Consider the following 16468-nt stretch of genomic DNA (forward strand, 5'->3'; position numbering starts at 1 on the left):
TCTTGCCAAGGACATTTTTAGCAGAAGGTACTTTAAAAACTGTGACTACATTCTGCTTAGTTATGTATAAGGAACATGTATAGTAATATGCAATTATATTTATATTCTTAGGATATTGATAGCTGTCCTTTAAAGCCAAACTCCAGGCAGACACAACAAATTACACTGACAAGCATGCATTAAGCGTTAATGAAATGTGTTTGGAAATAGAACATGGTTAATAGACAGAACCTGAATTTGACTTGGTATCAGGTTCTTCTAATGCCGCGTACAAACAATCAGACTGTCCAGCGGACAAACCGCAAGACTTTGCAACGGAGGTCTGTCAGACTTTCCAAACGAGCGGACCTGCCCACACACGATTGGACTTTTCCGGCGGACTATGTCCGGTGGACAAACCGTCGGACTTCTGAAATGAACGGACTTGCCCACACACGCAGAAAAGTCCATTCATTTTGAACGCGGCTCCAGGTAGACAAGACTAGCGAAGGCAGTCAATGTCGCCGCCTCCATCGGCGAGATTGACGCCTCTCGCTGGCCCCATCACCTGGTATGGACTTAAAGGGGAAGCCCTACACTGAAAATACGCCGTTGGGGTCCCCCCCCAAAGTCCATTACAGACCCTTATCCGAGCACACAGCCCGGCTGGTCAGGAAAGGGGGTGGGGACGAATGAGCGCCCCCCCTCCTGAGCCATACCAGGCCGCGTGCCCTCAACATGGGGGGGTGCTTTGCGGAAGGGGGGCCCCTGCGGCCCCCCCACCCCAAAGCACCTTTTCACCACGTTGATGAGGACAAGGGCCTCTTCCCGACAACCAGGGTCTGCGGGCAGGGGGGCTTATCGGAATCCGGGAGCCCCCTTTAATAAGGGGTCCCCAGATACCGGCCCCCCACCCTATGTGAATGAGTATTGGGGTACCATGTACCTCTACCCATTCACCTGGTGAAAAAAAGTGTAAAGAAAAAAAACACAACACATGTTTTTAAAATAATTTATTGCACAGCTATGGTGGTCTTCTCGCCGGACTCCTCCGCTATCTTCCCCACCCCCTTTCCTGATTGGCCGGGCTACGTGCATGGATAAGGTCTGCTATGGACTTTGGGGGGGCCCCACACCGTTTTTTCAGCGTAGAGCTTCCCCTTTAAGTCCATACCAGGTGACGGGGCCAGCGAGGTGTCAATCTCGCCGATGGAGGAAGCAACATTGACCTCCTTCGCTAGTCCCGTCTGCCTGGAACCACATTCAAAATTAACGGACTTTTCTCCGTGTGTGGGCAAGTCCGTTCATTTCAAAAGTCCGGCGGACTAGCACACAGACGGCCAGACTGTTTGCCGAACTGCCGAGTCCGGTGGACAATTTTGTGTCAAAACTTCTAAGTCTGCTGGACTTTTGGAAAGAAAAAGCATGGGCGGATTGGACCAAGTCCGCCGGATAGTCTGATCGTGTGTACGAGGCATAAGTGTACAGCAACAGGTTAAAGCAGTATCAAACCCAGAAGCAAACATATTGCTACTGAACAGTTCTTTTTCATTTTTAGGCATCTTATTTTCATCTGGTGATCCAGCCAGTAAAGCCTAATACACACAATGAGATTATCAGACGAATGAACGTCCATGTTTTTTTTTATGCTAATCTCCATATCAAAAACAAATAGGTCACTAAAGTGTGAAAATTCTCATACGACAGAATAAAAATTCTGAAGTGATGTAATGTTTTGTAGTGCATTTATATTGTATCTTGGGACGAAAACTATTCTGATTAAACTAAAAATTGTACAAGAAACATTTTTGTGTTTGTCCCTTTGGAAATTGTCGGACGATAGCTGTGTATGAACGATCAGATTATCGTACAATCAATTAGAAAGCGGTATTTTTTGTACAATATTCTGATCGTGTGTATGGGGGCTTAAGTCTGTTGTTTTTTTTTCAACAGAGCAAGCTTTCCTGCATATGTAGCAGTTCTAGTGTTGAGATAAACCATTTACCACTGATAGGGGTACTAACAATGATCAGAATTTATGCATCTAAAACCTTTATCCCAAAAGAAATAAACAAGGTTGCTGTGAATGAAGTGTGAGCTGGAATTTGCCTTCAATTTGTTAGTGTACCTAAATCTGCTAGTACAGCCAACACTCCTCTCCCTGTCCAAAGGTGCAGTAGAGTAAGTAGAGTGGAGGCCCACTAATAAAGGAGGTGTGTTAGTGGCCAGATCATCATTAGGTGAAAACAGAAGGGAAAAATAAAACACAAAAAGAAAAATGAATGCAGCCACCACATTAAATGATTGGTAAACTGCAGTATATTCAGGGTGAATTTGATTTAAATCAAGTCGATTTAAATCATGATTTAAATCACTAGTAAAAAGACTAGATTTAAATCAAGTCGATTTAAATCATAATTTTTAAAGAGCAACTGTCATCCCCGTCCATCAGTGGTTCCTCTGACACGCTGTTGACTCACCAACAGTCCCATTCACTTTAATGGGACTGTTGGTGATGTGGCAGTGACACAACAAGGTGAGGTACGTGGCGGCAGCAGGTGAGTGGACACCTGCTAACAGGCGCTGCCATGATTGATCTGAAATGACAGGTGCTCTTTAATGTGGTATATAGTATATATTGCACTATCCAAAAAATATACAATTAGACTTGCAGCAGCAACTAACTCTGCGAGACACACAACAAAAATCAATATTCAAAAATAAAGTTGTGCTAAAGATTGTGACAGATAAATAAAACCGCGATAATGCAAACAGAAAGTCCATACAGTGATGTAAAAATCAATCCCACTGTGCACAGCTAATCTCCAAAGTGCAGTGTGAGTTTCAAAGGGAAAACCTCCACCTAGTAAATTTGCTGATTACTGGCTCCTTGGACCTCCTGTTACAGAAGGTCTATCACACTTGTGGCTATTTTACCCAGCCAAGGCCTTTAATTCTCCTATAAGAGCAAGTTGTTGATTGGCCAACACTCGTGAAAGGACCCCATCAGATGATATTCCAAAGAAAGAGATAAGGCTTCCATAGTGTAAAATCTCTAAAAAACAATATATTTTAAAATATTAGCATTACAGAAAAGGTTAAACATGTATGAATAAGCCGGCCAACTCAAAAGTTGCACCCCTTCCTTCTGGGACCTGTGCAAACACAGTGATGTCAGCACGTCGCTCCTCCCTATGCATTTTGCCACAAAAAGGACGCTGTCCTGTGGCACCATGCCCCACCGTGGGATTGATTTTTACATCACTGTATGGACTTTGCTTGCATTATCACATTTTATTTATCTGTCACAATCTTTAGCACAACTTTATTTTTAGATTACGGTATAAATGAGGACTGTAGTTTAAAAAGAAAAGCTATCTTTAGACAGTTCAGATGAACTCGCACGATTTCACTCTTGATTTCGGCAGTGATTTCACAGACATCTGTGCGGAAGTCAATGTAAATCGCACCCCGAAATTGCAAAAAGTAGTACAGAAACGACTTTTTGAAATCAGTGTGGTGCCGAAAATGCATAAATTAGGACTGTGCCATTGCCAGCAATTGCCGCCAATTTTACATGTTAAATTGCATGTCAAAACATACCAATGTGAACTAGGGCTGAGTGTGATCTAGATTTACATTTTTATTGAATAAATGTTATATTACAATGCAGGCCTTGGCAGAAGTTCACTGTTCACAGTTTAACTTTTTGGCCTAGCTTCATGAAGTTGCCAACTTTGCAACAAAACCATTTTAATACATCACTTTTTTACAGCACATTTAAACCCAATAAAATACTTACGTGGAAAACCGTATTGCTTCAATAACCTTTTCTTTGAGAGAACTTTCATAGCCTAAAAAGTAGAATGAATAAAGTTCAATGTAGGACTCAGTCTTGACAAAGATCATTTGTAATAGAACAGTATGGGTAGAAGTACAGTGGCAACAAAAAGAATGTGAACCCCTTGGAATTACCGTTTTTCTACAGTAATTTCTGCAGTAATAAAATGTGATTGTTTGCCATTTGTTTTGACTTGATATGAGATATTGAGATGAGGATCCAAACACAAAGTGCTTAACCAGTTCCTACCTGCCTACAGTACATTTACTGCAGGTGGGCGGCATGGCAGGCTGGATGACGTACATGTACATCATCCGGTCTGTTCCGGGTTAGGGGCGAGCACGTGCCTGCTAACCCTTGCAGTCACTGGCTACAGATAAATTTTGTCAGCAGGTCCAGGCCAATGATTTATGGCTGAGACCTGCTGTAACCAATTATAGCACAGAGTCCTGTGTTTACAAATACATAGGGCTCTGTGCATGGAAAAGCGAACTTGCTGTTTTGCAGGGAGAAAAACAAACAAACAGCCAGCTCTCTTAGGATTTCTTTCCTATTAAAAGGAATGTAAACGTACCTTGTAATAGAAATAAGGATGACGGGTCCTCTTTATGACCAGTTGAAAAGAAAGCAAAATCTCCTGCGCTTGGAAGAAATGTACAGCTGGATATATTTCTTGTGTCTCCACATTGGCTGCCACTCAAAACAGGTTAGGGAAACCCCAAATGTAGGACTCCAAAAGATAAGAAACAGATGGCACACCAGTATAGAGCATTACCTTTGCGACAATTTAATATTAAAAGATATACAAAATTGTACTCACAAACAAATAAGTGTTTTTAAGCAAATCACAGTCCACCAAATGCTCCAACCCACAAGGTCTGTCAGTACATGCTAGAGGTAGGACAAACAGTCCAAAAAGAGCTGATGCATTTCGTGGGCTGTCCCCTCTTCTTCAGACCTGGATTTGGAGTGCAAACAGCTGGTCTTTATAGAAAGTGAGCAGTGTGGCAGGGTACCATGTGACCTACCAGCCAGACTCCTCCTCCTCAAGGGCAGGCATAAAATAATGATGTCTTATGAAATGGGCAGCCTTTGCATTGTAGATTATAATGTTATATTGATTATATTTTAACTCGTATATGATTTTGCCAATTTCATGCATATGCCTGCCCTGAGGAAGGAGGAGTCTGGCTGGTAGGTCACAAGGTTTGAAGAAGAGGGGACACCCTCCAAAACACGTCAGTTCTTTTTGGACTGTTCATCCAACCTCTGGCATGGACTTGCAGACCATGCAGGTTGGAGCATTTGGTGGACTGTAATTTGGTTGAAACACATTTGTTTGCAAGTGCAATTTTGCATACCTTTGAATAATAAATTGTCACAAAGGTAATGCGCTAGGCTGGTGTGCCCCCTGTTTCATATCTTTTAGAGTCCCTCTTTATGAACAGATCTGGGATCAAAAAGACCCAAAATCTCTTCTTTAACTTTAAAAGCAGACGATATAAAGAAAAAATAAGGCCATAAAAGGCGATCAAAACAGATCTACTCTTTGATCGCCTGTGTGACCAGCCAGTGGTAAGCTCAAAAGACCCCAGTGAGCAGTGGGAGGGGGGACTTACCCCTCCTGCCGCTTCTGAAAGCATTCCAGCGACTCATGAGCTGCTCAGAATGCTTTAAAGAGAAAGCCAGCCGCTGGCTGAAAAAAAACAATACCTGGGTTATGGCTGATATCGTCACTTGCAAACCACAACATATATGTACATAGCACAGTTGGCAAGTGGTTAAAGCAGTAGTAAACCATTGGTGGTCCAAAAAATGTTTTTTTCAAATTCCTGCAAGGTAATGTCATAATGTGCTAGTATGCATTGCTTACTAGCACATTATGAGAAACTTACTTTAGAACAAAGAGCTCCAGTGCCGCAAAGTCACTGCTGAGACAGCCGACATCTTCCCCAGGTCTTCTTTCTGGGTTTGCGGCCTCCGGCTATGTGAGTGGCTGGGGCGTGATGATGCCACTATCCAACATGCGAGCCGCAGTTTCCGGCACGGCGCTGAAGGTCTGGCACTATAAGCTGGGCCTTCAGAGTGCATGCGCCAGCGATGTGATCAGTTGCATGCACTCTGAGTATCTCCTAAACTGTGCAAGTTTTAGGAAATATTCACAGTACCTACAGGTAAGCCTTATTATGGGCTTACCTGTAGGTACAAGTGGTAGTATAGAGTTTTCTACAACTTTAATGGGTGTGTTCAATGAAGACATGAGAAATTCTAATTGTTTGTGTGTTAGCAGCTCATGCCCCTTGTATTTATTTACTGTTTGACAGATGAGGATCAGATCACATTTTATGGCCAATTACGGCAGAAATCCAGTTCATTCCAAGGAGTTCAAAACATTAAGATCTCAATATGTGCCACTAACAAAGATCCGAATACTGCGCCACAGAGAGACTCAACAGTAAATATAATGAATAAAATTGAAGTATAAATAACTAGCAGCCACTTTAAGGAGAAAAACCTTGAATATAAAATCTACCAGAATACAATGAAAGGTAAATCGTAGCGCTGAAGGTAGTAATAACATACACATATATAAAACACACCCACAAAGTGATAAGGTGCAAGAGCATTGAACAAACAGTCCATGGGTAATACTGCCGATATGAAAAATATCATATTTAGAGATCCGTTGCTAGGCTTGATCTGACACCACACCACGTGAGCAAACGTGCCACCACTTCCCCAATCAGACGTACACTCACCGACTCAAGTTGCCTCACACTCTCGTGCTTTGGCAGTGAACCCCTCAGGGTATTAACAACATCCCATCGGAATAGCGTTCCAAAATGACCGCAATATGTGGAGGAAATGAGACTCCAAATAGTGTGATAGCATACAACATAAGCATTTATTAAAACATCTAGCCTAATGGTAGTGCACTTAAAAGAAGGGAATAAAAATCTCACATTGGTAATATCTAAGATGCCAGAGACAGCAAGTAGCGGCGGACATAGATTTTATGTCACCCTACCTCTTACGGAACGTCACTTCCAGTTGGGACATGGCTGTACAGCAACCGCAAGTGATGGTCATGTATCACCGGAAGTGAGATATATATTTATTTATTTTTAAACACAGCAGGACTTTTTTTCAAGCCTGCAGCACATATCACATTTCTTTAGCCTAGTTCTAGCATTATCAAAAGCCAGAAACACCCCTTTAATATATAGCAGCGTTGCCAGTCCTTATATGTGGTGGCTGCCGCCTTCTTTGTATTTTTGGGTAAATGCATTTTCAGAAAATACCCATTACCCTTGCCAGAAATACAGTGTCCTGATCACAGTGAGCTGACCTGGAAGCATGAAACAATCTTACCTTTCTTTTGTAAACCATTAATCCCATCAACTGTAATGAACAAAGGCAGCCTATGTGATGACCTTAAAACAAGTAAAAGGGGCAGCACCAATATAATCATAAAAGTCTCTATAAAACTAGATGATAAAATCCATGAGACGTGTAGATAGGAGAAGAATCCATACACCAAGATTGATGAGGGAGAGTGGATAAAACATCACCGCTGTGTGAAAAAGACGATTCACCTACCAGATTGCTTTGACCCTCAAATTATAGAGAAGTCATCACCAGCATAGGAAAAAAAACAAGAAACGGATGGATCATCTGTGGCACGAGCTCCCTGCATCAACCATCGAGCCAGACTTTTACCAAAGGGTGTAGGGTAACCTCAAGGGGATGTAAAAAACAACACAATGGTGCAGTACGTCCCAAAAATAGCTAAGCCGCTGAACTTAAAGTTATTGCACTCACAAGTAACAAAGTTTAAAAAGCACATAAAATAATTAATCAAGATGGCCGTGGCAAATAGCGTTCTTATGTCACAAGGTACTGTCACGCCTTATGCGGTTCGTCATCTGACGTCCTCAGAGGTGGCAATGACCTTGGCTACCTTCATAGAAAACAATGGAGATGTGTACCCAAGAAGGGACAAGTAATATGCAATTCTCAGCATTACCTGGCAAAATTAAAGCCTATAAAAGCCTGAAAAAAGAAAGCTAATGTGGCTGCCCCATCTAAGGACCATATTACAAGTTTGGTGGGTTTGGATATGCTTTATAATTAAAAAAAAACACAAACAATTAAAGTGTAATTCCAACTTGTAGTTTTTATTTCTTCTCTATCCAGTATTAAAAAATAAAATGTTTGTACTGTAAACGCCTTTTTTTGGGGTCCATTGAAGGACACAAGAATTCTTACTGTAGCATTTTAACATTCCTACAAGAGAATTGCACACTGGCAAACAAAAAACATTGACCAGTACAGGACAGCCCTGTCCACGACTATCATGCCCTCAGTTTTGTAGCAAAGTAGTAACGAGAGCATGAAAACAAACAGAGGGACCTGTGTCTTTCAATGAAATCCAAGAAAAGGACTTTATGGCGACTATAGAAATTCATTTTTATTCTCATCCATTCATTGAAAGACAGCAACCTGAAAGATGCTACGCCCAAAGCTGGCATTAGATGAGGACTGGATACTAGCATGGTAGAACTTAGAAAAGAGCAGACGACTAGGCCTTGTAAATTTGAAAATAATGCTTTACGTTAAAAAGCCAAGGGAGCACTCACAAATCTGACAGGAAAGAGTGGAACCTGCTTGAAAGACCATCATTTTGAATGATGGCCAGCTGGAGTCAGCTGGGGCTGGTGTAATGAGAAGCCAGTGTACCCTTACAGGGTCAATCCAGAACACAAAAGGAATCAGTCTTCCTGAAGGAGAAGTGCAGATAAGGTACTGGAGAAATAGTCCTGGTTGAGGCGATGGCAGAACCACCTTTGGCAAGAAGAAAGATCTGGGCCTCAACCCCCAACTGGTCCCTGTTCAAAACCAGAAAGGCTTACTTGCAGGATGAGGCCAACAGTTTTGACGCTTCAGAGGTGACAGCTAAAAGAAACACCGCCTCGAGGATGAGAGTAGAGAGAAAGAAATGTCTCTAAAGGGCTCACACAGTGGTACTTATTGCATAAAAAAACTGATTCAGATCTGACTGAGTCAAAGGAGAACGAACAGGGGGAGCTACATGCGATATTCTCTGTACAAATGTCTAAATTAAGGAGTGAAAGATCAACACCCCCTGAAACAAGATAGACTGAGTATAAACTTGGCTCTTAAAAGTGCCAAATGCTGTTCCACATGCAGTTGTAGGAAGGAGAGTATGTTTCAAGGAGAAAATCTGAGGGTAGAAATTTTGACATTTCACATTGAGTGAAGGATGGCTTTCATATCTGATGATAGATCTTATGGGAGTCAGCCTTCCAAGCTCTAAACATTGTAGAAAGCACAGAATTAGAAATGCCCCTGACTAGAAAACCAGGACTTTCACAGCTATGCCATTAAAGCCAGCATCTAAGGAGTAGGATGCCATAAAAATCAAACAGAGAACAAAGAACCGACAATGCCAATGTCCATTTCTCCTGTGCCCCTAATGAAAGAGAAAAAAAACATAATGAGCAAAACTTTACTTACCTACTCCACGCTCCATCGCTGTCCCCACCTTCCTTCTTGTCTACGTGCCAGCGATCGTCTTCATCATCTGCCTATTACCTGTGAGTGCCGCCTGTCATTGACACATGCCCCTAGGACTGTGTAATTGCACAGGCTGAGCTCGCAGTACTCTAGGACTGAGAGGAAGAATGCCTGCCTCCCACTAAGAGAAGAGGGGAAGTATTAGTGACATCTTTGGATCACCTTGAGAACTGAAGGAAAAAATTATGTATATGTGGGGGAAGCGACTTAGGGAGGGCCAGGTGGTAGGGTTTAAAATCAATGGAATTTCCCTTTAAATAACATGAACCTATTAATCACTGCATATTCACATGTTAATATTCGCAGGCTATGTATTTAAAATAATGGCAAAATGATAAAAAATGTAATTTTAAAAATTGTGTATGGCTGCTTTGCATTGCTAGTTTACAAACTTCAAACAATACAAATAGACAATAGACCCTAGTTAAATTGATATCAGACATGACGCAAACAGACTACAAAGCAGAAAGAGTTGAGTAATAGGTCAATATATAGTTGTAGTCACTAGTCACAACCTAAATGACTAAAACATATAAGATCTAATCATTCAGTCCAGAGCATACTCAGGCACATAATGTGAAATCAAATCAGATTATAATGTAGGAGGGCAGAAAGAGAGTTATAATTAGACCTTACCATCAGCCAAAATAGGGGAGATATGAAATGCTTTCCTAAAGTTACACTTTAAGTTATGTACCACTGTTCACATCATACGTTAGGGTCATAGAATACAGTTATGTTTGGGAACCTATAGTGAAAATATTAATACCATTTCTTCCTTTTTCACTTAGCGCATCATACTTTTGCATATAATACAGTAGATCGTAATAATATTACCAACAATAATAATTATTCAATATAATTCTTTTTTTTATATATATACTGTATTAAAAAGCAGGCTATTCCCATTCAGTGAGAACTAACACTCCGCTTTTTGCTCCTAAATTAATAATCTTAGCAGCCGAAAAGGTCAGAAAGTCAATATTGCGTGATTGGTAACGTGACAATGAAGCTGCCATGTTGATATACAACATGGTTAAAAAAAAAAAAAAAAAAATGACAAGACAGGAAAAAAAAAAAAAAACGACCTGAGAAACAGCTAAATAAATTACTTTCGATTCGATGCAATTCCAAATGTCAGATCACAAAATTGCTTTCAAAACACACATTTATCACTTGTCAGCATCAAACCCTCATTCATTGCAAAAAAGTGTGCAAAAATATTTATGATTAGTTTAAGAAATATTATATCCGTTTTATTGTCCCTTCCCCAATATATTAGTATATATATATAGCAGATTTTCTCTTACATTTTAGGCTTTTCCCCTTTACTCTTACCAGAAATTCTGCAAACACTTCCTGTCCCTTTGGGGTTGATTTACTAAAAATTAAGAGTGCAAAATCTGGTGCAGCTGTTCATGGAAGCCAATCAGCTTCTAAATTGAGCTTGTTTAATTAAGATAAAAAAAAAAAAAAAAAAAAAAAAAAGGAGGCTGGTTTCTATGCAGAGATGCATCAGATTTTTCACTATCCAGTTTTAGTAAATCAACCCCTTTGTGTCTATACTTATTTCTCCATTGCATCGATATAGGGATGGTTGTCATACAGGGTGGGCTATACAGCAAAACTCTAGGTTTACTGTGATGTTGGCAGAAAATATGGAGAGAGGCAAGAAAGGGGATAACACACCCATGTGCTGAACACAAGTTTGGAAGAAGACCTGGGCAGAAGAGGATTGTTACAAAAATCATGAACTATAACCCAAGCTAAGTATCTTTTTAGTGTATCCCTATCACATACATACTATTCCCTTTACTAACAAATGTGTCTTTGGTGGTATCTTTTAGGTTAGCAAGCAGAAACCCCCGTAGTGTATTCCAGCAGACACATTTGTTAGTAAAGGGAATAGTTTTGGGCCAACATAGCCCAATGTTCTGCTGGGAAACTTTGGGTTCTGCCATTCATGTGAATGTTACTTTGACTTGTACCACCTACCCAAACAATGTTGCTGTGGTATCAGTGCCAGATACCTCAGCATACCTCCAGGACGTCTAGTGGTGTAAATGCTGCAACAGGTCGGGGCTGTTTTGGTGACAAAAGTGGGGGACCTACTCAATATACAGTGCCTTGCGAAAGTATTCGGCCCCCTTGAACTTTTCAACCTTTTGCCCCATTTCAGGCTTTAAACATAAAGATATAAAATTTTTATTTTTTGTGAAGAATCACCAACAAGTGGGACACAATTGTGAAGTGGAACGAAATCTATTGGATTTTTGAAACTTTTTTAACTAATAAAAAAATGAAAAGTGGGGCGTGCAAAATTTTTCGGCCCTCTTGTGTTAATACTTTGTAGAGCCACCTTTTGCTGCGATTACAGCTGCAAGTCGCTTGGGGTATGTCTCTATCAGTTTTGCACATCGAGAGACTGAAATTCTTGCCCATTCTTCCTTGCAAAACAGCTCAAGCTCAGTGAGGTTGGATGGAGAGCTTTGTGAACAGCAGGTTTCAGCTCTTTCCACAGATTCTCGATTGGATTCAGGTCTGGACTTTAACTTGGCCATTCTAACACCTGGATACGTTTATTTGTGAACCATTCCTTTATAGATTTTGCTGTATGTTTGGGATCATTGTCTTGTTGGAAGATAAATCTCCGTCCCAGTTTCAGGTCTTTTGCAGACTCCAACAGGTTTTCATCCAGAATGATCCTGCATTTGGCTGCATCCATCTTCCCCTCAATTTTAACCATCTTCCCTGTCCCTGCTGAAGAAAAGCAGGCCCAAACCATGATGCTGCCACCACCATGTTTGACAGTGGGGATGGTGTGTTGAGGGTGATGAGCTGTGTTGCTTTTACGTCAAACATCGTTTTGCATCGTGGGCAAAAAGTTCGATTTTGGTTTCATCTGACCAGAGCACCTTCTTCCACATGTTTGAGGTGTCTCCCAGGTGGCTTGTGGCAAACTTTAGACGAGAATTTTTATGGATATCTTTGAGAAATGGCTTTCTTCTTGCCACACCTCCATAAAGGCCAGATTTGTGCAGTGTACGACTGATTGTTGTCCTATGGACAGACTCTCCCACCTCAGCTGTAGTTCTCTGCAGTTCATCCAGAGTGATCATGGGCCTCTTGGCTGCATCTCTGATCAGTCTTCTCCTTGTCTGAGCTGAAAGTTTAGAGGGACGACCAGGTCTTGGTAGATTTGCAGTGGTCTGATACTCCTTCCATTTCAAAATGATCGCTTGCACAGTGCTCCTTGGGATGTTTAAAGCTTGGGAAATCTTTTTGTATCCAAATCCAGCTTTAAACTTCTCCACAACAGTATTACGGACCTGCCTGGTGTGTTCCTTGGTCTTTATGATGCTCTCTGCGCTTTCAACAGAACCCTGAGACTATCATAGAGCAGGTGCATTTATACAGAGACTTGATTACACACAGGTGGATTCTATTTATCACCATCAGTCATTTAGGACAACATTGGATCATTCAGAGATCCTCGCTGAACTTCTGGAGTGAGTTTGCTGCACTGAAAGTAAAGGGGCCGAATAATTTTGCACGCACCACTTTTCAGTTTTTTATTTGCTAAAAAAGTTTAAATTATCCAATAGATTTCATTCCACTTCACAATTGTGTCCCACTTGTTGGTGATTCTTCACAAAAAATAAAAATTTTATATCTTTATATTTGAAGCCTGAAATGTGGCAAAAGGTTGAAAAGTTCAAGGGGGCCGAATACTTTCGCAAGGCACTGTAAGGTTGGTTATCATAGTGTTATAGCTGATCACTGTAAACATTTCAATTTGCTAAGGATTTGCTATCTTATTACGTTTTGATCATTTCAATAAGTGTTCTTTCACTAGTTTTTTTAAAGCAGATTTTAACAACTAATAAAAAGTTGTATTTCTAATGTCTAAACAATCTAAAATGTATTAAATACAATCAAAAATGTCCCAACCGGTCTGATATCTTGTTTAGATTTAAATAAACTAAAGTAAAGTAAAATATGGCCAGGCACATTTTCCAGATATGATTGGAACAGTAAAACAATTGTACTACAAATTATGTTGGTATGTTTGTGTTCCTTTAAAAGCATTAACTGCTTGCTGACCATATAACTTGCATATATGACAGCAAGGTGGCTCTCCTGCCGGATCTGGGGCACGCATGCGTGCTGCCGGAGACCTGTTCCCACTGTGAGTTTACACAGTGGGAGCTGATCTGAGGGAACCATGGACTCAATGTTCACCAGAACCCATCGATTAGGCAGATAGCCAGAACGGGGCAATCTGCCTATGTAAACAAGGAAGATCACCATTCTGTCAGTAGGGAAGCCATCGTTCCTGCAAAGCAGAAACATGGATCAATGCCTTCCCCTAGTAAAAGCACCTCCCACACAATACACAAGCACTGACTAGACACACAGATAACCCTTTGATTGCCCCACAAAGTTAACCCCTTCCCAGCTAGTGTCATTAGTACAGCGATAGCGCATATTTTTTAGCCCTGATCACTTTATTCGTGTCACTGGTCCCCAAAAAGTCTCAAAAAAGTGTCAAATTAGTGTGGGATTTGTCTGGCACAATATTGCAGTCTCACTATAAGTTGCTGATTGCTGCCATTACTAGTAAAAAAAAAAAAAAATTCCATAAATTTATCTCATACTTTGTAGACACTATTAAACTTTTGTGCAAACCAATCACTATACGCTTATTGGGATTTTTCTTACCAAAAACATGTAGCAGAATACATATTGGCCTAAACTGATGAAGACAATTTTTACATATTTTTTATTGGATATGTTTTATAGCAGAAATGTAAAAAGAGTTTTGTTTTCAAAATTTTCTTTTTGTTTATAGCGCTAAAAATAAAGGACATACATTTTATTTCGGTACAGCATTGCACTTTTCAGTTAAAGTAAAGCAGTGCTGTATCGCAAAAAAATGGCCTGGTCCTGAAGTCCTGAAGGGGGGGGGGGGTGGGGGGTAAATCTGCCAGAGCTCAAGTGGTTAAAGAGGTTCTTTAATCTGTTAGAAAAAAAAAATGAATAAAAAGTCAGCAGCTACAAATCCATCCATTTTCCTACTTAACCACTTGCCGCCCGCCCTATAACAAATTGACGGTGGCAAAGTGGTTGCATAATCCTGATCGGACGTCATATGGCGTGATCAGGATTATGAGCCGCTGTGCGCCCCCGGGGGCGCGCATCACGGCGATCGTTGTTGCGGGGTGTCAGTCTGACACCCGGCAACTACGATCTCGGTAAAGAGTCTCCGACGGAGACTCTTTACCATGTGATCAGCCGTGTCCAATCACGGCTGATCACAGTGTAAATAGGAAAAGCCGGTGATCGGCTTTTCCTCACTCGTGTCTGTCAGACGCGAGTAGAGGAGAGCCGATCGGCTGCTCCTCTGACAGGGGGGGTCTGTGCTGATCGATTATCAGCACAGCCCCCCCGAGGATGCCCACACTGGACCACCAGGGACGCCACCAGACCACCAGGGATGCCCAGGACAAGGTATGCCACCCTAGACCACCAGGGATTCCAGTCAGTGCCACAATGAATGCCAATCAGTGCCCATAATGGATGCCAATCAGTGCCCACAATGGGCATCACTGATTGGCATGCATTATTGTTTGGCACTGATTGGCATCCATTAGTACAATATATTATAATACAATGCCGCCTATCAGTTCCCATCTGTGCCGCCTATCAGTGCCCATCCAAGCCACCTATCAGTGCCCATCCATGCCCACCTGTGCTGACTAACCCATGCCCACATGTGCCACCTATCCATGCCCATCCATGCCAATCCCTGCCAGCTATCAGTGCCAATTTGTGCCACCTATCAGTGCCCATCCGTGTTGCCCATCAGTGCCACCCATAAGTGCCCATCCGTGTCGCCCATCAGTGCCACCCATCAGTGTCCATCAATGCCACCTCATCAGTGCCACTTCATTGGTGCCACCTTATCATTGCCCATCAGTGTAACCCCATCAGTGCCCATCAGTGAAGGAGAAAACTTACTTATTTGCAAAGTTTTGAAACTGAAACAAAAAAAACATTTTTTTTTTCAAAATTTTCTGTATTTTTTTATTTGTTTAGCAAAAAATAAAACCGCAGAGGTGATCAAATACCACCAAAAGAAAGCTCTATTTGTGGGAAAAAAATGATAACAATTTCATTTGGGTACATTGTAGCATGACGGCGCAATTGTCATTCAAAATGCGACAGCGCTGAAAGCTCAAAATTGGTCTGGACAGGAAGGTGTTTAAGTGCCTGGTATTGAAGTGGTTAAGACAAAATAAGAATTCTTATCCAAAATCTTAGAGGTCGTTCTGAAACGCTTAGCCCAAGTCTTGATGGTTCACCTACTATTTCTCAGGACACAGCACCTTAACTTTGATCAAAATACTACCACAGAAGATTTTAATATATCGCTGAAAAATAGTTATATCATTGGTCTCTTTACCGTATAACCTGTTTCATTGCAACTTTTACAATGCATACAATTGTAATTTTTCCTGCAGTCCTCTTGTAAGTAAATATATATATATATATATATATATATATATATATATATATATATATATATATATATATATATATATATATATATATATATATATATATATATATATATAAAATCTCTGCAAAAAAATAAATAAAATAAAAAATCTCTGCAAAAAAAAATAATAATAATTTAACTTCGCAGCCTCCCTGGTTACTAAGAGCTATACTTTTGTTTCTCATGTTCAAAGGAATACCTAAAACTATCCCAATACTGTATAACCTACATTCATTTATCAAGGTGATGGTTAGAAAGTAATGCTGAAAACTGCTGTCTGAACCAGTAGTTGAAAAATCTGTGATATGCTTCTACTATTATCCCCATGTGCTATACCATTTCACCGTACTAGGCTTGATAAAATAATAAAAAGGTTTAAAGCTCAACAAAATGTGCGTTGACAAGAGCTAAATTCAATCTCAATCTCTTCTTCTTACAATGGAATAACTACAATATGAAACTGATTAAATTATGCTTGGCTGAATAAT

The 16468-nt window shown here is 40.7% G+C and overlaps 1 protein-coding gene across 6 annotated transcripts in view; it reads right to left on the reverse strand.

The window, feature by feature from the left end:
* The window catches only part of CAMKK1 (calcium/calmodulin dependent protein kinase kinase 1), a 311605-nt gene that overhangs the window by 151250 nt on the left and 143887 nt on the right, over positions 1–16468 (reverse strand). For all 6 annotated transcript variants that reach the window (XM_077482348.1, XM_077482343.1, XM_077482344.1 and 3 more), the window contains exon 5: positions 3782–3833. In XM_077482348.1, the coding sequence (XP_077338474.1) occupies positions 3782–3833 (52 nt within the window). The remainder of the gene's footprint in view (positions 1–3781; positions 3834–16468) is intronic.

This window comes from Lithobates pipiens, unplaced genomic scaffold, assembly GCF_037356315.1.
Source record: "Lithobates pipiens isolate NorthernLeopardFrog02 unplaced genomic scaffold, aLitPip1_a1.2 Scaffold_16, whole genome shotgun sequence".
NCBI classification, from domain to species: domain Eukaryota; kingdom Metazoa; phylum Chordata; class Amphibia; order Anura; family Ranidae; genus Lithobates; species Lithobates pipiens.